This window comes from Labrus mixtus, chromosome 5, assembly GCF_963584025.1.
Source record: "Labrus mixtus chromosome 5, fLabMix1.1, whole genome shotgun sequence".
Lineage (NCBI taxonomy): Eukaryota > Metazoa > Chordata > Actinopteri > Labriformes > Labridae > Labrus > Labrus mixtus.
The window spans coordinates 30,670,892-30,693,673 of record NC_083616.1 but is presented as its reverse complement, the minus strand read 5'-3'; the positions used below and the strand labels follow the sequence as shown (position 1 = coordinate 30,693,673).

The following is a 22,782-nucleotide window of genomic DNA, read 5'->3' as shown; positions in this document are numbered from 1 at the left end:
TGTATGGCTCAATACTGTGTTAAATCTTTTCTCTACAGCCCATCAGCTGGTCTCTCCTACTCCTTAAAGATTACCTGCAGTCTGAGAGAAAAAAGAAATAAAGCTCCTTCTGCAGTCTGATCCTGCACCTAAAGAGGAAAGTCTCAGCAGGAGGGAGATCTCAGACAGGAGTGTTTTTGGCATATGGAGAGGAAACAGGAGAGGTGAGGTGGGGAGGAAAGAAGGAGGAGAGAGGGGGGGGGGGGTGAAAAAGATGAAGATGCCAGTACTACTGTTGGGTCTCTGGAGGCTGACCTTGAGCTCCTCCACACGAGGATCAGCTGCACAAACAAGACTCCTCTGAGCACGTGTGCACACACAATCCTTAAATCACTCCTTCACATTTCATAATCCAAAACACTCCAACGACTCGCAAACTTTACTATGAAAGGGCCAAGAATCTGGTTGTGCATCCATCAGTAGAATATTCAAATCATGCACATAATCCTTTTTTGATCTTTCATAGTTTATATTACAGAGAGCATTGAGATAAAAAAAAAAAGCTTCCTCGTCTGCAATTTGGTGACTGCAAATACCACGTTTAGAAACGATACAATCTCTGTTATTATTTGAATCCATTTCCACAAAGTCTCTCCATAGAGGCCTCACATATTTAAACCCACTTGGTCAAGAATAACACACAATGCTTCAAACTAAATGTGACACTTTCTGTAACATAAATATCATTAACTATAGCATTAAATTCCTGTATTGTGTGGGGGTTTTTTGAACAGCCTCTCTTTTAAAAGTGGAATCTGGGTTAAGAAAAGTCCTGCACAGTTTGGGTGGATCCTGTAAAAATATGCAGGACATGACCTTACAGGCTGAAGAAAATAATACATGGAGCAGATTTACAGGCTGCTATTACTTCAAAAAGCTTCTGAAAACACATTCAGGAGCTTTCAAGCAAGACACAGAAACACACACACACCCAACCACACAATCAGTTGTCCATGTGTAAACAATGCTGCCCTACACAAGAGACGGGCGAAGCTGTCAGCAGTGACAAAGTCCTGCCAGTTTTTTCTCTTTTAAATCAATGCCCGTGTGTGAGATCACCAGAGAGAGAAAGAGTCACTGTTGTGACCAAACACAAAGATAAAAACTAAGAGAGGGGTGGAGGTGAGAGAGGACGGGCGGCTGTGCTCGGCTGACTGTGACCTTCTCCACCTTGAGCAGATTACAGAAGAAGAAAACGTAATCAGAAACTACAGAAGGAGACGGCAGCACAGGACTGATAAGATTTTTAAAAAAGGAAACAAGATTGTATGTTTCAGGGTGAGGGGGGGGGTCAAAGAAAAATCAATCTGTTAGAAAAACTCAACAACTTTATAGGGTCGTCACAATGACAGATTTTTTAAACTTTGATACGATTCAAGTAAAAATCAATAACTGTGTCGAATGAACGTTCTAGTTTTTAAATCACCAAAATCTGCAGCCACACTCCTGCACACCGTCTAGATTGCACAGAAACAAATGTGAACACACTGATGAGCAGAAAAGAGAAGCCTCATGACGTGCTCCAAGATCACACCAGTCAAACAGCATCACACCCTCACGCTCGCCAGAAGTTAATATTCCCTGCTGCGTTCACACATCGGCTCTCCTCCATGATTTTTGACCACGGGGGCTGGCGGGAAAATGTCTAAAAGAGTTGGGTTACTAAATGTGTCACTTTGCGTTCGCACACGCAGCTCACCCTGAAAATGTTGAGAAATTCCCAGGAGGTCTGTGCATGTGTGGAAACACTCACTGAAGTGTTTGCATCAAAAAATAGATTTCTCTACATTTTATTTTTTAGTTCATTTTGTGCACGCACTTTACAGTTTTGGGAAGTTGTCTTTTTTTAAAAATTATTTTTATATCAGTCAGGGGCGTGTCCAGAGGGGTGGCTTGCCCCCCCCCCCCCCCCCCAAGAACTCTGATTGGCCACCCCAAAAAAAATCCTGAACTGTGATTGGCTATTTGCCCTCTCAGAGGCGGGAATTAAGGTTTTTTTTTTTTTTTTTTTGCAAAGGCTGCTTTGTATTTTACTTTACTCCTTTTTTTCTTTAATTTGTAAAAAAAAAAAACTTTGCACGTTTATTTCATAAGACATGTTCATGGGAAGGTGAAGTATTCTGTGCTGTAGCAATGAACTAACTTGGGATGTGTTGGGATCAAAACTTTGCCGATGTCTTTTTGCAAGTTAGACTGCGCAGGAGTTAGCGTGCACTTTTCTAAATCTTCTTTTTGTGTCATTAATGGTGTCATTATCTTGTGTCATAAGGCGACATAATTAGTTAGAAAGGGTAAATCATTTATATTCATTTGTGCAGAAGTCATTGTCCTAGTTGAGCCACTCCAGTCAAAAAGTCTAAACATGGCCTGATTTCAGTTACACAAAACTGTTTTGGATTCTGTCGTTTCATTTTTTTTTACGTTAATATCTCTGGTGTGTGTGTGTGTGTGTGTTTATGCATCTGTGTGTGTGTCTCAGCACTGCTGTTGTTTTTTTTTTTGTGGAGTCGAGGGGTTTTGTGGTATCCGGAGGGCCCACGCCTCGCTGTGGTCACAACTGTGGACAGTTGTTTTTGTGTATACCGGGTTCTGCAATTATAGTCAAACCAACACACACACACACACACACACACACACACACACACACACACACACACACACACACACACACACACACACACACACACACACACACACACACACACACACACACACACACACACACACACACACACACACACACACACACACACACACACACACACACACACACACACACACACACACACACACACACACACACACACACACACACACACACACACACACACACACACACACACACACACACACACACACACACACACACACACACACACACACACACACACACACACACACACACACACACACAGGGGCTCCTGAGGCCAGATGAGTGGGACGGTGTCAGTTCCTCTCCGTCAGGTCTTGAAGGCCTCTCAGACACGGAGCTCGGTGTCTGGCAGCAGGTCGGCGCTCTGCTCTGCGTCGCCGCTTTTTCTCTTAATCTTCCCTTTTTTTCTTCTTTTGCCTCAGTGTCTGTGAGAAATATGCGCCGTGTGGTTTGGTGGGAGCTGTGAAATGACGGCTGTCTGTCTGAAGCTGTCTGCAGGGAGGAGGGGGCGGGTGAGAAAAAGACATCGTTCTCTCTAATTGTGTTTACGGCTCGAACACAATTATCCCCCCCCCCCCCCCCCCGTGACTCTTTGATTGACTCCACTCAGAACGAGCCTGACCTCGCTCTCTCTCGCACGATTACTACATTGTCATTTCTTAAGTCTTTTGTGTTGCTGCTGCACAAGAATGTGTCCTCAGAACTCATTAGACATGGTAATGACTCCTTGATTTTCTTTGATGGCTTTTTGTCGCTTGCAGTATTTTTTTTCTCGAGCTGTTTTCACACATGCACTCCAGAAATCTTCTAGAAAATCATCATTAAAACACGTCCATCACACTTTAAGATGTAGCTTTAGATTTAGATTTAGCTGAATATAACCTGCTGTGTGCTCACATTAGATCTTGTGGAAACTGTATTAGGAGGCTGGCAGGGAAAAAAAAGTCTGGTTAAACAATCCAGCTGTTTTAGTTCTTGCATGCATCGTGCAGACTGCTTCAGTGAGGCCGGATCATTAGCGGGGTCTTCCATGCCTCCACGTGGACGAGAGGAGAAACCCTACTGCTCTTTCTTTCCATTACTTGCAGCCTGAGGAACCACAGCCTCGGCTCACCTCCAGGGCCTGAAATACAGGAGCTGGATGGAGGAGCAATCATCTCAGTCACACATGCACACACACACACACACACTCAGTCTGCAGTGAGGGAACCCACAGAAAACACTAAAGCCTTATTCCATTTTCTGTTACTCACTGCACATCATCACATTTCAATCTGAGCTTACACTCTCTGGTTTACTTTTTCCTCAAACTCGAGAAGCTAAAACCTCTACCGAAGTTTCTTCTTGCAAAAAGTTTTGTGAGGACATTAAAACACACTTTTTGTGTCTGGAGCTGCAACACCTCAAGAGCAAGATTCAATTTGTCTTTTCCACTTCCATATCAAACAATCAACAGACACAGGAGCGAGATGCCGTCCTCCTCAGATCAGGCAAACTTTAAAGATTGACACATGATTAAAAAAACAGGACACACCTCACAACCAAACAGTCTACCTGAGCTCTTCTGTCACACCGACATTTGAAGCCTCAGAGGGAAAAATACTGTAAGGCTTTAATTACTGAGAAATAAATAAACATGCTTTTAATGTGAAATGATTGCTTCTGGTTTGATTTAACGCCTGTAAGAAGTCGTTTACCAGCGACAATTTCTTGTTTTTTAATGACCAAACATGTCAGGCAAACTCCTGCACACTGTTTAGATTGCACAAATACATTGACAACATTTAGGTACAAGAACGTTGCCATCGTATTTGTGAAATTTAGACAGAGCTCTCTCTCTCTTTTTTTCTCTGGAAAAAAGCTTTTGGTTAAAAATCTGACTTTTTTTTTTAAAGCTTATGTACTTCTCTGACACCACTGATTATCAAAAGTATGGAACATTTTGACGACCTTAATTATCATCATGAGGTATCGATCGTATTGACAGCTTTAAGTTAAAAATATGACTGAAGATCTTTCGGTTTTTTTAAGCTTCTGTTCCTTTTCGATACCTTTCAAACATTAACAAAACAAAGAATGGATCATTTGAAAACACACAACATCAAAAAGAAGTGAAGTGTCAAAGTGTATCACATCTTATGTCATTGATTGATCCATAGCTTAATCCTCATCCTCAGAGTTAAACTGTCAGATTGATGAAAACAAATAAAGCGTGATGTAAACAAACCTTAAAGGTCAACAGAGAAGCAGGTACGTCCCATTCTTCAAAAAAATATATGAAGAGAGCAAGAGAGGAGCTGTGACACACGACAGGAGAAAACTCAGAATGACATTTACCTCCTGAACCGCCTCTCTCTCTCTCTCTCTCTCTCTCACCCTCTTGGAGTCAGGACGTCCGCTATTCTGACGCTCTGCTCCCTCACACACACACCACATCACACACACAACCACCAACACACACACACACACACACACAACCACCAACAACACACACACACACACACACACACACAGTACCAACAAGCCACTCCCTTTGACTTCCCCTCCCTCCCATTCTGTCTCCACAGGGATCTAACCCCCACCACAACACACACACACACAACCCCACACACACACACACACACAACCCCACACACACACACACACACACACACACACACACACACACACACACACACACACACACACACACACACACACACACACACACACACACACACACACACACACACACACACACACACACACACACACACACACACACACACACACACACACACACACACACACACACACACACACACACACACACACACACACACACACACACACACACACACACACACACACACACACACACACACACACACACACACACACACACACACACACACACACACACACAACCCCACACACACACACAGGTTAAAGGGTTGCCTGGTTGACACATTAACTTCTGACACACTCTGCCTTTGTTTTCACCTCCATTTCTTATTTCCGTAACTGATATTCCACTTTTGAGAGGAGATGATTTTTTTCACTGTAACAGACCCTCGTTCAATATTTACATAATTTACACATATTTACTTTAAAGTTAGAATTAAAGGTCCTTTCTCCCCTTGAAATAGAATGAGTTAAAGTCGGTGCTGCTGCACACTTTGGACGACCTTTTAAAGACCCCAAAAAAAGTCTAATTCATATCATTTTTGCGTATAGCTTTGGTGCTTTTTGGGTTTCATGTGGGACTCCACAGCTTTGATTCCCATTCAAACTTTTTTTTTTCTCTGGCAGGTTTCCTCATAATCGTTGGTTGCCCAATGACATCCAATCTCTGTTTTTTTACATCTTCAGAATTTGAATTGGAATCAGAAACAGAAAAGTAAAAGTAGACTTTTTTTTAAATACATTTTGACCTTTTATTTTGAAAATCTAATTTTTGAAACAGGAACCCTTAGTATGATTTTCCCCCAAGGTGAGCGTTAAGGAAACCTTTAAAAGTTGATCTACCATGCCTGTAAAAACATGACGGGGTCTGAAATCTGGTAAGATTAACGGTTATATTAATCCAAGAATCAAACATGAAGAAATCCAATTGTGCTTTTGTTTGTCTCCACTTGCTCGCTGGATACAAATATTGTGTGTTTACGTGTGTGTTTGGCCGCTGCGGGCGCTTATCTAGGACCTCCATCTGCCTCGGGACAATCACACGCAGCTCAAAGAGATCCGCTGCTGTGATGCAAGTGGAAGGAGCCCCGCTGCTGCTGCTGCCGCCGCCTGATGTTGTTATTGGCCACGTTCCCATTCCTGCACAGACAACACTGCTGGGGCACAGCTGGTGGGCTGCCGGTCTGTCTGTGCGACCCCCCCCCGCCCCCCCGCCCCTCTCCACCACCACCACACTCGTTTATCACACCACCTGCAGCTCGCAACCCAACCAAACGCACCGCTCAGCTGTCTTACAGGAAGTGAGGTAAGAAAGGCTTAACTTCCTGTGACGCCAGCATGCTATCATCGCTTCCTTTAGGACACACACACACACACACACACACACACACACACACACACACACACACACACACACACACACACACACACACACACACACACACACACACACACACACACACACACACACACACACACACACACACACACACACACACACACACACACACACACACACACACACACACACACACACACACACACACACACACACACACACACACACACACACACACACACACACACACACACACACACACACACACACACACACACACACACACACACACACACACACACACACACACACACACACACACACACACACACACACACACACACACACACACACACACACACACACACACACACACACACACACACACACACACACACACACACACACACACACACACACACACACACACACACACACACACACACACACACACACACACACACACACACACCTTCCTTCTCCGCTCTATAACCCATTTCACACATGCACTCCTGTAAATTTCTAGATCATTTCAAGAGGACTGTTCTGGAGATTCTCCTGACGTGGTTGTTCACATAATGCTCCTCACAGGAGGGGGGGTGCGAGGGGTCTCCTAAGGTAATACATAACATGAAAAAAAGACGCATAAGTAGCGGAGGGATATAAACGTCACTCCCCCCCCTCCCATTGGCTCGAGGCAAATTTTCCAGATAATATCCTGCTGTGTTCTCACATCAGCTCACTCAGCTGAAACTCCGGGTGAAGTCAGGGTGAAAAATGTGTCTGTTTGCGTTCACACACACAGCTCCTCCAGGGATGTATCAGGATTCTTTTCAGGAGTTTTCTGCTCGTGTGAACAAATGTAAACGGTAGGAAACCTCCCTAAGGGGGGCTCCAACGCTAAGCCTCGTTGCCCGGCTTAGCGTTGCATGCAGCGTTGCTGTGAAAAACCAAAGTTTGTCGATGAAAGTCAACAAAGAAAACACGAACAGGAATGATCCGTCTACAGGAGAGAGAAAAGAAACGGGATGAGAGAGGAGGAGGAGTAAGCGTCGAGACACTGGCAGACATGACGGGCCCCAACAGAGTCTAGACTCGCCTCTGAACCTAGTTAAACAAAAAAAAATGTTGATCTCTATATCAACTTTTTGGATTATATTAAGGTTTAATAAGAGTTATGGATACACAAGCAAACTTGACTGACAGGCACGATGTAGCTGTTTGCCCATCAGCTCCACCTCTCTGTTTCTACACTGATCAAAGTCAGTTCTCATGTTCAATATGGTGAATGCCATCGTTCAGCTTCATAACGCCCCTTAAGAAACCACTGTCTGACGTCACTGAGACTACGTCCATGTTTCATAAAGTCTATAGTCCTGCCACCTGACCCGTCCCCTTGTCACCATCGGACTGTGTCGTCACCACAACCACCGCCGTCCTCGTTCAAGCACGGCCTGCTCCGACCTCCTCCTCAGCGGAGAGGAAGTGTGGACAACAGGAACGAGAGGAACACATATGCATATTATCCCATATGCTCTTCTGTAAAGCGCTTGCTAACACTAGTTATGAATTGAGTTATGAATTGGCTCTATACAGATTTTAAACGCAGTCTCAAAACTCATTTATTCAGTCTGGCTTTTATATCAATTCAAATCTTAACATTATTGTTTTGTCTTTTTTATCCTACTACAATTTTAAATATTCTTCTCCTATGTATTCATTTTAATTAATTAATTCTTATTGGTGAGCATTAGTCTCTCAATGATTTTATAAACTACTTTTTCCTCAATAACTTTTCTGCACTCTTGTTAAGCACTTTGAACTGCAATTTAATTTGTCTGAAAGGTGCTACATAAATAAAGTTTGATTGATTGATTGTCTGAGAGCGGAAACGTCCCACTGTAAGGGTCATGAGCGAAAGAGCAACTCAGGGAGACTCTTCAATTTCATGATTTTCTAGAAATGTTCAGAAGTTGTCTGAATTTGGAAAAAACTCCGGACTAGCAGAGGTGTGATGATGTCACTGATTGTTTTCTCCTCCACTTCCACCGGACAAATACTAAAAAAAAGAAGCAACATCGATGACGGCATGCAGTCAAAATTAACTCAACAGAAAAGTTTTTTTTTTGTCTTTCATCAGAGAACTGTGATCAAACACAGCAGATAAGATAACATCTGGCACCCCGGCAGACTCTCCCAGACGGTTTAAGCCTCATATCTTCACATCATGTTCACTGCAGGAGCCGTATAATTCAATCTGATAGGCCGAAAGAGATAAAAAGTTTTGTTCAACTCTGAAAACGCCGGCTGCTCCCGTCCACTAGGGGGCCCGCCAGCTGTGCGAGACGCCTGAGAGGAGGCTGAGGTGAAACATGTTTGATGTCATCAGATACGTTTGAATGTAAGTGTTTGATCAGGTGAGATGGATACATTTAAAAAAGTCTTCAAGCTCCTTTTGGTCTCTTGTGTGCGAGTGTGAAAAGCTGCACAGACAGATGTGTTGAAGATGACAGTGCGGGGAGAGACGGTCAGACCTGTCAGAAACAATTTACAGTCTTCACTAAACACCGGGCTCAGAGTGGATTTTATCTTTCTCCTCGTACTCGGCCAAACCTGGATGAGGATGTTAAAAAACAAAAAAACACATTCTTTGCTTCGTGGCAGCCCAAGCATGTGTTTTGTGTGTGCGGTGGTGTGGCCACATTCATGACACAGTGTGTGTGACTCAAGACACAATGCCTCTTGTTTGCTGCATTCTTCTCTGTGGCAGCATGGAAAACCTCAGCGGTCTCCGTTACCGGGCAAAACAAACTCTGCAGACGCTAATTCATCTGAGCTGGGGTTTCGTTTTTTTTTCTTCTGTTTTGTTGTTTGCAGATGGAAGCTTACATGATGCATCTGTCAGCTATTTAAAGTGATGTTCAGACTTCATCGTGCAGTAAGCAGCAGAAGCAAAACATGCTGCAGCTGTCTTGACGATTTGCATTAGAAAAAAAAAAAGACAACTGTGCAAATTCAAAAACACATTTTGACATCATTTTGACATCATATGTACGAGTCAGAATTTTAAACTCTGATAAGATACTGGAAAAGATCTAACAATATGGATACTTGTTTTGATACCACGGCAACCAAAATAGAAATCCTAGGCAGCCAAAATAGGGCAATTTCTTGTTTTGACTTTTCAAAAATTGCAGGAAAAGTCATGCAAACTGTCTTGCAAAGAAATTTGGATCTTGCTTACTTTTGTCAGAAGGGGAGAAATCAGGCCTAAAATCAGCCTGATTATCTTGCAGTTTGCACCCCGCTTTAGACATCGCTCTTTTAGCTCTAATTAAGTGCTGTACTCACCCCAGTTCCCATGGTGCTCTGGGGCTCCACATTCTCAGGCTCCAGGCAACGTCCAGGAGCTTTCCCGTACTCCGCAGGACCTAAAAACACACACACACACACACACACACACACACACACACACACAGACATCAGTGCAATATTCAGAAGGAAGAAAGTGATTCATTATCCCATCTGATGTCTGAGACAAAACACACAAGATGGGACACAAGCCAAGATGTCAGAGATAATATGTCCTGAAGGTATCCTGACGTGGCTCCGTGTGAGGAGGTGGGACAGTCTGAGTGTTTCAGAGTGACAGAGGCTTCACACGGAGCGAGACAGCACAAAGGAATGACAGGAATCCACCGTCTGATCCGGCATCAGCAGGTAGATCTACGACAGCCACAGACTGACCCCCATCTCTTCCACATTAATCATGCATGCACAAACAGTAATTATATGCATCCCCAGGGTTCTTCACAGTTATTAAAATGTGCAACATAATAATTAAGATGTCAATTATTGACTGTTGCAAAGTTGCAGGGTTTTTTTGGTACTCTAGCACCTGCGTCTGGCTCCGTTCAGTCAAACAGCTGCGCTCACCTTGCGGCTGCTCTTCTCGGATTTGTCGGATGGCTGCTCGGATCATCTTCCTCTCCTCGTACTCGCTGGCAGCACGGAGCTTCAAGCAAACAAGCAAACAAAAAAAAACAAAAAAAAGTCAGCGCACACATGAGAAGAATGGGTCGTCATAATACATCATGACTCGATGTCGGTCATACTCACCATTTTTGTGAGCTCATCAACGTCCTGAATGGACTTCAGTTTGTGTGACAGCACGTCCAAGTTGTCGCTGGTGTCCGACCTTAAAGAGAGACGGAAAAAGTGTTACCAACTTCATATCATCGTATCTTAAAACAACAATCTTTGAATTCCGCTCCGTGTGTGTGGAAGACAACTCTGAAGATATCAGCTTTCTGTGGGGAGAAAACCAGTCAGAGGAAGTCGGTAGAGAAGAGGCTACACTGCTTATCACACAGGTCGCAGGGTCGACTCCAGGAACTGACACTGTCACCCCACATCTTTCTCTCACCACATTTCCTGTGTCTCTATCGCTCTCCTATCCAATAAAAATCACCCAAAATAATTGACTGGTTGGACGTAGTCTCGGTGAATTCACCTCTTGGTTGGTAACGTTGGTCGCCGTGCTGGAAATGTCAACTCTACCTTTTTTTTTTTTATTGATCTAGAAAAAGACAAAGAGGTGGATCCTTGAGCTTTCCATCCATCTGTCTGTCAATTAAGCCACGCCCACAGTTATACAAATGAATCCCCAACTCTTAGCCTAATATATTCTAAATGGACGAGTTATCGACTCAACCCCTGTAAAGAGACTGTTACTGTTTCTTTAAACCACGGTGTAGATTAATGTTGATGTATGAATTGTCATTTTACCAAAAAGGATTTGTTAGCTTCTGTAGTCTGCCTCAAGTGGACACTCAAGGAACTGCATTTTTTTTTTTTTTTTGCACCAGCTTTCTCCTCATTGAGCCCGTAGGTGTGAATGTGGCTGGTTGTGTCTCTATATGTCTGTCCTGTGATTGACCGGTGAACAGTACAGGGTGTAACCCCGCCTCTCGCCCCAATGACAGCTGGGATCGGGCTCCACCCCCCCCCGTGACGGGAATAAGCAGTATAGATGATGGATGGATTTCTCCTCTTTGAATTCACTATCTGACACCAGAAGTTGCCGCTTAGAGGAAATATAAATTAAGTGCAGAAAAAGTCCAACTCTGCTGGAACAGATGAGACAGAAGAGACACACCTGAAAGAAGTCCGCTCTCCTTTCTGCCTCATTTTCTCCATTTCACGGCACGCTTTTATGTCGGTTTCTATTACTCATACTTCTCTCTCATTACGGACGCTTTAAAGGAAGTGTGGCACGCCTGAGTGGAATAGTTCACATTCCTCAAGAGAGGCACGGGATAATGCAACGTTCAGACGGCTTCAGAGCGTGTGCGTCTGGCAGCACGTGTGTGTGTGTGTGTATTCTCTACAGTAGGTATGCTTCTTTAGCAGCCGCAGTGAGGCGCCTCCTTTGTTATTGTAACTCGAGGCGTCTGAGAGCTGCAGTGAATGGAAATCATTAGACCTGTCCTCTGGTCTTTATAGTGACACAGAGAGGAACAGACACCCAGAGGTGTTCAAGCGCTGCTCAGCTTCAGTCCAAAGACAAACTGACAGTAATGAACACCTGTTGTCATGTCTATGTGTTCTTGTTTCATTTTGTTCACCTTATCACCAATAAAAATAAATAAATAATAATAATAAAATAAATAATCTAAACAACTGTATTTCTACTAACAAAATAAAAATAAATTAAAAATTAAAAAAAGAAACACCTGTGACAACATTTTCACTTCCCATATTTTTGAAGTGATTTTTCCTGATGTGTTTTCAAGATATTTTGCAAAAAACAGCATCAAACAAAAAACATTTTACATACGATACAGATGTTTGTCTCATGACTCATTTTTTGTGTCAGACTCCCACAATGCACCTCCCATGTTTGACAATGAAAACAAGTCAGAGTTTGTGAGAGCCTGTACACATGACACTGTGACTTCTGCAGCGTCCTCTTTAACCAGTCCTGCCTTCTGAGACCCCCCCCCCCCCCCCCTCCCCTCCCCCCCTTCAGACGGGGAAAATCTCCTGCTGTGAGGGAAAAGGAGAGTGTGTGAAAAGAGAACTTCAGAAGACTTTAGGGACAGCCTGTCCTGATATTTTAGACGTTTTTAGAAGTGCATGTGTGATAATGGCAGAAGATAAACAAAAGAGACTGTCAGTACTTTAATGCTGACAGTGAGGAAACCTGACGACATAAGCAGAGACGTTTATGAGCTGTAGTCGTATTAAGTATGAATTTTGAGACGTCCAAACACAATGGAAATTTTCTGCTGCTGCGGTTTCTGTCCCCTTCCATCTTCCTGACTTCACTTTTCCAGACGTCTCTCATATTTTCCCACTGGAGGTGACGAATGCTGCGTCTGGGTTAGTGACTAGTTCTCAGCTTCTCCAGCTCACCTGGACCCGTGTGACCAAAGACCAGTTTCACACATGCACTCATGAAAATGTCTTGACGATTTCAGGAGTGACTGCCCCTGAAATCTCCCTGAGGAGCTCTTTCACACAAGCCCCTAACAGAGGGAGATTTGTTCTGTCTAAAGGGGGGTAGGACCCTGGACTCACAAATCCAATAGACAAAGTCACAGAGTTCAACACTAAGATGAACATTTTCTTTTGTCTTTATATCAACTCTTTGTGAGAATGGAAACTCCATGTGATCTGCAGAGTCCCTCTGCACCTTTAAGAAAAAGCTAAAGACCCAGCTCTTTCATGAATACCTACTAACTTAATGATGATGGTCTCCATATTATTGATGATGATGGTAATGACGATGGTTTTTGTTTGATAACGATGACTTATAAGATGGTTTCTATACTGATTAGAGCTCTCAAGAACTGCCCTCAATGTTGTGCTTTGCCTCTGGTCACTTCCTGTCAGCACCTGTGTGTCCAATCAGACTCAAAGCTGATCGTTTGCTCTTACTGACATTGTTCTCTTTTTTCTAGATCCTTGCTTGTGTTGTTCTTACTCTCTGATGTACGTCGCTTTGGATAAAAGAGTCTGATCAGTGAATTGTAGGTTGGATGTATTCACAGTATCAACGAACGAGTGGAAAAAAACACACTGGCGAGCAAAAAGAGTATGAAGGCCTTTCATTTCATGCACGGATATCCAACTGGTTGTGCACCTGTTGCAGGATATAAGCAACATGACTCCGCCCACTTGAACTGGGTGAATTTCCACAAATAAATTACCTGCTGCATTCAAACATCGTCTCACCCCGACTTCTTAGAACTTGGGGCTGGCAGGAAAAACAGGATGATTCAGGTTGGAAATTAAGCAGTTTGCGTTCACACTTGCAGCTCACCCAAAAAAAAAAGTTCTGGTAAATGTTCAGGAGTTTTGTGCATGTGTGAAAAGGCTTTGAGTTTGTGTGTGTGTTTTTACCTGTGGTGGTTCTCCTTGTCCTCCTGCTGTTTCAGCCGTGTTGGCCTAAACCTCTTGCTTGCCAGAGCCGCCTCCATGTCCTCGATCTCCCTCCTCCTCAAATCCCGGATGGCTGAACGGATGAGACGTCTCTCGTCCAGATCGACAGTTCCATCCAGCTTTAGAAACAAACCATGATGCAAGTGTCAAAAGGATGCAGACACTCTTTATATTTGCACAGTAAACCCCTTAAAGAACGTGATGCAGTAAGTGGCCCCTGTTTTATAAAATGTTAAGGGTCACTGGCTTGTTCTCTAAGTGTAAGTAGAAGGCGGTGAGTCTGCAGAAGTACAGGGTAAGCAGCGTGCAGCTGTAGCTCTAACCTCCGTCAGTCACTGTCGTCCTCTCTGCTCCCTGTAATTAACCCCGTCAAACAAGGACAATAATGCACTTGTTTATAAGAAGGGCCCGACTGTGAGCCAAACTGAACAAACACACAAACACAGACGTCCCAAAAGAAAGTTTAGAAAACGACCTTCACTGTAAAACCAAAAGGTAACAATAACTTATCGCTCATTGTCCGTTTAACGAGAAGTTAGCGTAAAACTGTAAATTTCTGTTTGAATCAAAAGTCAACATTGTAGCCGTTATCAGACATGCACTGCCTCTGACTGAAATCTTCCTGCTGTGGTTTTTCACAAATGGCCAACAGGTGTGTGTGTGTGTGGGGGGGGGGGGGGGGGGGGTGGTGTCCCCTTAATGGCTGAATATGTGATTTTTCACACTTAAATATAATAGAAATCAAGTATATCCTCTGAAAATAACTCTGTGAGTCATGACTGTCTACAATGGGTGTAACACCCGAGTCCCACTGTCTGTGATGTTTTCAGAGTCCTAACTTCACTTTGTTTACATCGCCCGGACGGCCGGCTGACTCCTCCCCTCACATATAAAAGTTGTTTAATTGAGGGACTAGAGAAAAGAAGAATAACATACTGTACTCACTGATTAACTGTGTTTCTAGATCACGCTCATTTCAGGTAAATTTACATGCAGTGTGAAGATACGAGCATAATAAAGATCGCTAGCATTAGCATGCTAACACAACAATGCAGCGCGAGTTGTTTTGGTTTCATGCTGGTGCTCAAGGGCGACATCTGCTGGATCAAAAAATCACTTATAAAGCCTTTAAGGGAAGACATGACGTAAAAGAACAACGCAGAAGTAGTGGATGAAGCGTACAGGGTCGACTATACGATAAAAGGAAACACACTGTGTTGACTAAAACAAACTAATAAATACAAGTTAAGCATGTTAGTAAAAGTAAGTAAAAGATTCCATGTGAACATTATCGTCTGAACTTATCCAAAATTGGTCAACTGCCTAAAAAGGTAATCCAGAAACTTAACATTTTTTATCTTTAAACAACTTGTTTTTGTTTTTTTACAGTGCACAAGAAAAAGGTTGTTTTATTAAACCCTGCGAGCAGCTAGCAATGTTGGCAAACCTTCCTGCTGCTGTCAGTCAACTGCTCTGATCCAGACTAAAAATATCTCCACTATTTCACTACATATTCTCACACACCCGAGACCACATCACCCCCGTCTCCCCCCCGTCCTTCATAACCTCCACTGACTCCCCATCCCCCCTCGCGTATCCACTCCTCATCCTCACCTACAAACTTTCATATGATACAAAAAATGCTATAGATACCTGTTTACCACAGCAAAAAAAGTCCTAAGCACCCAATGTTGTTTATTTCTTGTTTTCAAATACCAACATTTGCAAGATGTTGCCAGTGTATTTTTTCACAATTGAGTCAGTGTCGCCTCGTCTGCTGTGTGTGTTTGTTTGAGACATAAATGTAACTTTTGTGTCTTCATGAGACGACAAGAGGAACTGGAGAAACATCTCTATTAGCTGACCTGTGAGCTGATCTGTAGTTTTTTTTTATCTTATCTTTTTGACACCTTGAATCATAATAAATCTGGAGATTGCATCGTTTTAAAAAAAAACATGATACAGAAAAGTATCATAAAGTTTTACAACCAAACCAGGAAGTTGACATGTTAGCATTAGTGTGAGCCTTTAAATGCAGTTTGTAAATGTAAACCCATACAGCTGCTGGAGCCGATACCTAAAGTAACACCAGGTGAGTGACGTCCCGGCCCGGCCCGGCCCGGCCTGGTTCCTGATGTGTAGCAGGGAGTTAGCGGGTCAGCAGGGCAGACGAGCGGCTTATAGATTGGTGATGACAGGTGATCTGACATCACTGATGTGAAACGACATGGAGCACCTGAAACAGGCACGCTCTTAACAGCATGGTGCTTGTAAGGAAGAATAAAGGTCGACTTATCGGACAGGTGTCTTCTTCTTCTTCTCTGGCTGTAATTCATGTAGGTTGAACAGTAGCCAGGCTGCTGAGAGTCGCATGTTGAAGAGGCTCACTTTACGACACTCAGCGAGCCATGTCATCGCTCTGAGAACTATGAGTGAAAGAGTTTATTTTTTCAAGCGGAGGAGGAGTCGTTAAGGTGTCTGCAAGCTGGACGCTTTCATGTGAGCGCGGGCGGGCAGGGGGAGCCCTCTCCTGTCGAATAATAAGAGACAGATCTCTCTTTTGGTCGACGGCGGGAGCCTGTCAGCACACGCAGAGATGAGCGGCTCCTCTGGCAGGATTTTGGGGGATTCACGTCACGGCGCACAAACACACACGTTAAGGTTTTCCCCGCTGCACCAGTTAAAACCTGCAGAGTCCAGACACAAACCTTTGCACGCCAACTGGTTTCTTCTAAAAAGGAGCTGGATGTGAGCCTTTACACCCTGATGGGATGAGAAAAGGGGTTGATGTGCCCCCCCTGCTGGGCCCAGAGGAGGATGACGAGGATCAGAGGAGGGGGGGGGGGGTCTCAGGGCCGGCGGTTTTGAGGTCTCGCTGTGGTTTGACAAAAATATGCAGGCCGAGCTGCACGAGCTCAGAGGGGCTCTCCTATATGCTGTAATTTGTGGAAATTTAAGTGCTGAGCTGACTGAAAATAACGAGCCAGCGAGGAGAAAGTGCTCGCTGAGAGGAAGGAAAATATACGAGGAAGGAGGTAGAAGAATAAGAGGGGGATGAAAAGGGTGACATGGTGAAAAAGTGGGAAGAGAAGCTGGAGTTGTGTATGCCTAAAAATGGGCAGATGAGAAGCAGGGTGGGAAAGCGCCAGGCCTCGTACGGGTCATTCCTCACATTCCTGCTGACTCACAAGGAAAGAGACGGTCGAGAAATGTGCAGATCGGGAACGGAGTTTTTGGTCCAACGTAAGAGCGAGATGATTCAATGAGGAGGGAAGCACACGCGCACATATCGACCATTGTCCAGTCTCTCCCCGCTCTCACACACACACACACACACACACACACACACACACACACACACACACACACACACACACACACACACACACACACACACACACACACACACACACACACACACACACACACACACACACACACACACACACACACACACACACACACACACACACACACACACACACACACACACACACACACACACACACACACACACACACACACACACACACACACACACACACACACACACACACACACACACACACACACACACACACACACACACACACACACACACACACACACACACACACACACACACACACACACACACACACACACACACACACACACACACACACACACACACACACACACACACACACACACACACACACCAAACCCTCCAGGGAGCTGTCTGTTACCACACTGTCAAGGTTCATTCTGCTGAATGCATGTCATGATGTGATTATACAGCCGTTTCCCTGCCAACTTTTAGCACCGACTGATTTATTTGTACTCATTATTGAGATATAAGAGAACAGCCTCGAGCCCCGGCCTCTCCCCTCAGGAACACTAACTTCTGCTGTGCATTTGGAAACAGGCTGCAGTTTGGCACGACTTCTGGGCATACCAGTTTAAAAATGCAGCAAAATGACATATAAGAGTCTGCAGAGGAGTCCCAAACTTAGAACACAGAACGGTCTTATAATAATCTTTATGAAAACAAATTAAGTGTTTTAATAAGAGACTAGGCGTGTCATGAACCAGAATTTTTAACTTTAGATATGATTCTAGTAAAAATCTAACGATGCCAACACATGTTTGATACCAGGGCAACAAAAACAGAATTCCTAAGCTCCAGTTTTTGGTAGTTTCTTGTTTTTTTAATCACCAAAAATCTGAGGTTAAATTCTGCACAAGTGTGTTGCCAACGTATTTATGCAATTAAGTCAGTGTCACTACTTTTGCTCCCAGTTTGTAAGAGACATGAACGTGACTTTTGCATCTTTATGAGAACGCAAGAAGGACTTCAATTTGAATGGACCACCGCTGCTCTCGCTCATTTTTGTTTGTGGCAGTTTTGGATTCAAATTATGACTGAAGAGCTGAAGTCACGATACCAGATTTTTAAATTTTATTCAATACTAGGCAACATCTAACATGAATATAAAAACATATCACTACTGTTGATACCTGTTTCGATACCAAGTCAGTAAAAATCCAAGCCCTAAGCTTCCAAAACTGGATCATTTCTTATTTTTAATTCCTGAATATTGAAGGCAAAAAAACAAACAAACACTGTCAACGTTTGGCTCGCCTCCTCTGCTCTCTGTTTGTTTGTCTGTTTGTAAGATAAATAAACTTTCTCATCTTTATGAGGCGCCAAAAGGACTTGAGAAGCAAAAGGATTTAGCAACCTCTGAACTTGAATCCACCACCGTTGCTGCTCTCTCTCTTTTTCTTGCAGCAGCGGTTTGAAAATATGACTGAAGATCTGAGAGGAGGAACACAAAGCATCCAAAAGTATTGGATTCTGAAAATGTTTTCACTTGTATGAGAGAAACAACCTTTACATGTGCACGTCATCCTTTACCTGCTCTCTCACAGGATCTTTCAAACGCACCAATCAGAGCACAGATGGTGTCATGTCACAGTTCCGATTGGTTGCAACATGTCGATTCAAATCCAGCTGGCAGCAGACCTGCAGCTGTAACAGACTTTTCATTTAGTGTTTTCAAAAAAAAAGAAAAAGGAAAATAAAAAACGTCCTTGACTGATAACTTTCCAGCACTGGATGTTAATGAGTGGGCGTAAACCGAAGCAAATAAAACACACCTTAAACTTTTGGGCGTCTGCCAAACAACACAGAACGACGGTGAAAGCAGCAGAGACGGAAACGCACGCCGCATGGTGCAAAGTCCTTTTGACAAAACCTCCACAGTCATTCAGATCCAGTTAAACAGTGAGCGACCCCAGAGGTCATTAACAAGCCAAGTGGTTACCAACTGTCACCGTGTCTCCAAACAACAACAACAACTGTGAGCCAGAGAGCGCCCGTTAAAGTGACTGACAGAAGGCTTTTCATTCACTTTGTCCTTCTGCTGCAGAAAGACATGAGTCAGGAATCACACACAACATATAGGACACACACACACACACACACACACACGCACACGCACACGCACACGCACACGCACACGACTGAAAATGATGCAGTCATGGAGACGTCACAGAGCTGTCAGCACCTTTAATGACGGCGGTTGAGGTATGGGGGGGGGGGGGGGGGGGGGGGGGGTGATGTCATGTGACAGTCTGGACCTGTAGAGGCAGACAGGTGTGACAGCAGCTACCTGACCCAGACACGAGCACTTTGTAAACACATGCACTCTGGAAGAACTCTAGAAAGTTTCAGGACAGGCTCCCCCTGACATGTTCCTGATTTGTGCGTTCACACATGCAGCTCACAGCAGGAGACTTTCCCCGTTAGACGGGAGAGGAGAATCTCAGGGAGAGGAACTGATGTAAAAGAACAAACGAGAAGATCGCAGACAAAGCGACTGTGTCCAACGCTACAGAGCTCAACAGTGCGAGTCCTTAAGTAAAAAGTCCCCTGCATTCTCTCCATAGCGTCACAATCATCCATGGTCGACTTACTACAAGCCACCTTTGTGTGTGAAACGACGTTTTATGCTCCTGTAGAAGACACATGCTCATATGTTATCAACCTGGTTTTAAGAAAAAAACATGGTTTCAGGGGCGTTGGTGGCGCAGTGGTTTGTGTGTGTGCGTCCCATGTATGGAGGCTGTAGTCTTCCAAGCGGGCGGCCCGGGTTTGGCCCACTCTCTCTCTACTGTCCTATCTCTCCATTAAAAGTACAAAAAGCCCAAAAAGAAATATTTAAAAAAGAAAAACACAGTTTATTCACGATATCAGGAAAAAGAACGACACTACCCAAGATCATTCAACTTCCCTCATTGGTGGATCTCTCTGTTACCATGGAAATGCTTCTCACTCCCCAGCGCTGTATGCAAACGGAGGATATGAATGAGGAAATTTACTTCCCAAACGAGATTTGCAGCAACAACAAAAAGTGCACAAACACTGTTGAGCTCTACGATGACAGTTTAAGCTCTTATGTCGAGGCTGTTTGTAACTGGATGTATTCACAGTCTGAGTGGAAAATAACAAACTAGTGAAAAGAGCTTGAGTTGATCTAAACAGAATTTGACGGATGAGGAATTCTTCAAATAATCCATTTTTATTTGTGAAGCTACAATTCAAAACAAGTGAACAAAAAGAGCAGGTCAGGATCGTACTCTTTGTTTTTATTGCTTTATAAAGAGGTCGAACATTTATCCACCATGAGCTCGCTGACAGGGTGAAGAAAGAAAAGAAAATCCTGTAGAAACTAATCCAGCTGCTCACAGATTGATGTTCTTTTTTATTCAACTTAGTCACTCAAAAAAAAAAAAGAACATAACACAAGATATAATCGCCTCATTCAGCAGGAATCATGCTGCGGTGAGGAGACACACAAGAAAAAAAAGCTTTAATGCATCACAAACAGGCTCGCTGAGGCTCGGTTTCTTTGAGTCACTTCCTTTTCGAGGCACCGGCTTTCTAAGGAGTCAAAACCTCAAACCTATCCAGAAGAGCTCCGACTGAAGCAGCTCAATCAATCACAGCCAATTAGAGAGAGTTCATGGTTTAAGCAGTAATCCCGAGCAGCTGCTGACACACTCCTGAGGACAGGAACACCCTCTGAGCTCATCTGCTGCACATGAATGAAACACTTTGAAATGTGTGTGTGCGCTTCAAGTTCATGAGGTCACTTCACTTATTGTGCTGCGCATGGAAAGCGTCAACAAGTCAAGGTCACACACACAGGTAGTAAAAATACTGACAGAGCTGCTATTAGCTGGGTTGCAGAGCTTAACACACACGACCTGAGGGTGCAGCACGGACACAGGATTAAGACCCACTGCTAAATGACATGCTGGGTAAATACAGAGAACACATTGTACATGTTCAGAAAAGTGATAATTCTCCCCTTTAATTCTCCACTCCTTTAATTAGAGCATCCTTTGAAAGCAGGGGAAACATGTTTTGGTATCTGAGCTCAGTCGTTCACTTTAGCTATTCTTGCTTTTCCTCAAGCCACATCGAGCTAACGGGGTTCACAGGGTTACTCCCAATGCCACATGGCGCGACACAATATGACACGATATGATAACGCATGACGTAACACGACAAAACCAGATACCATACAGCATGACCTCCATGGTAGCAACGTTACATACAGCCATTTCTCCATACTTTAAATTACAAACAATCGGCAGCAGTATCTCGGGGACTTTGGTTGGGAATCGGAGGGTCGCCGGTTCAAGTCCCGGCGAGGACCAAGTCCGGAAGTTGGTCTGGTTAGCTGGAGAGGTGCCAGTCCACTTCCTGAGCACTGCCGAGGTGCCCTTGAGCAAGGCACCGAACCCCAAAAAACTGCTCTGGAGCGCTCGCTGTGAGCAGCCCCCCCCCCCCTCACTCTGAGACCTCTCCATTCATTTCATTTTTTTATTTGTTCCGTACATGTCAAAACACACAACAGAAAAAGAAAATAAATGATTCACACTTTCTCTCATGTACGGAAAGGAGCGGGAAGAAGGATAACTCTTGTTTTGCCTGCCCCCCCCCTACTCAAAAAGAAAACAATAAATGTCTGGATGCTTCTGTCCAATAACAATCAATGAATGAAAACCAACATAAAACAAATCTGACAGTTCAGTCTTCACTTCCTCAGAAATAAGAAGGAAAACACACAAAACACATTAATGCATTAGTGCACGTCCACAGGATCCTGTTTGTGCCTGTGTGTGTAAAAAACTAATTTCCCCTCGCAGGATTAATAAAGTATAAATTATTATTCTAATGATTCATCACAATATCTGATTCATTATATACTTCATATAAACGTATATAAAAGTCCCTTTAGAAGGTAATATCCTGGATACATGTAATAGTCACTTCAACTTCACGTCTTATGCTTCATCGCTTAATTTCTTTCCCACTGTCTTCTTCTTTTATCCCATTTATTTTACCTTCTAGTCACACATCACCCTTCGTTATGTCACAAGCACCCCCCCCCCCCCCCGAGGAGTCATGAAAAGGTAACAGTGAGTCAAACTGGACCATCTGTATGAGTACAATGGTTTGATAATATCCTGTACTGTATCACACTGCAGTTTGATATTTAGTCCCGCCCCTAGTCATCACCATATTGTATTCACTCCTGTACATTATGTATGTGTGTGTCTCCAGGTGTGTTGTGACCTCAAACAT

General features: G+C 43.8%; 1 protein-coding gene across 5 annotated transcripts in view; it reads right to left on the bottom strand.

The window, feature by feature from the left end:
* The window catches only part of smtnb (smoothelin b), an 82,784-nt gene that overhangs the window by 45,308 nt on the left and 14,694 nt on the right, over positions 1-22,782 (bottom strand). For 4 of the 5 annotated variants that reach the window (XM_061038957.1, XM_061038955.1, XM_061038958.1 and 1 more), the window contains exons 2-5: positions 14,103-14,260; positions 10,815-10,893; positions 10,632-10,710; positions 10,047-10,126 (exon numbers count right to left, since the gene is read on the bottom strand). In XM_061038957.1, the coding sequence (XP_060894940.1) occupies positions 10,047-10,126; positions 10,632-10,710; positions 10,815-10,893; positions 14,103-14,260 (396 nt within the window). Of the gene's footprint in view, positions 1-10,046; positions 10,127-10,629; positions 10,711-10,814; positions 10,894-14,102; positions 14,261-22,782 lie in introns of all 5 variants that reach the window. The other variant, XM_061038956.1, reaches the window with a different exon arrangement.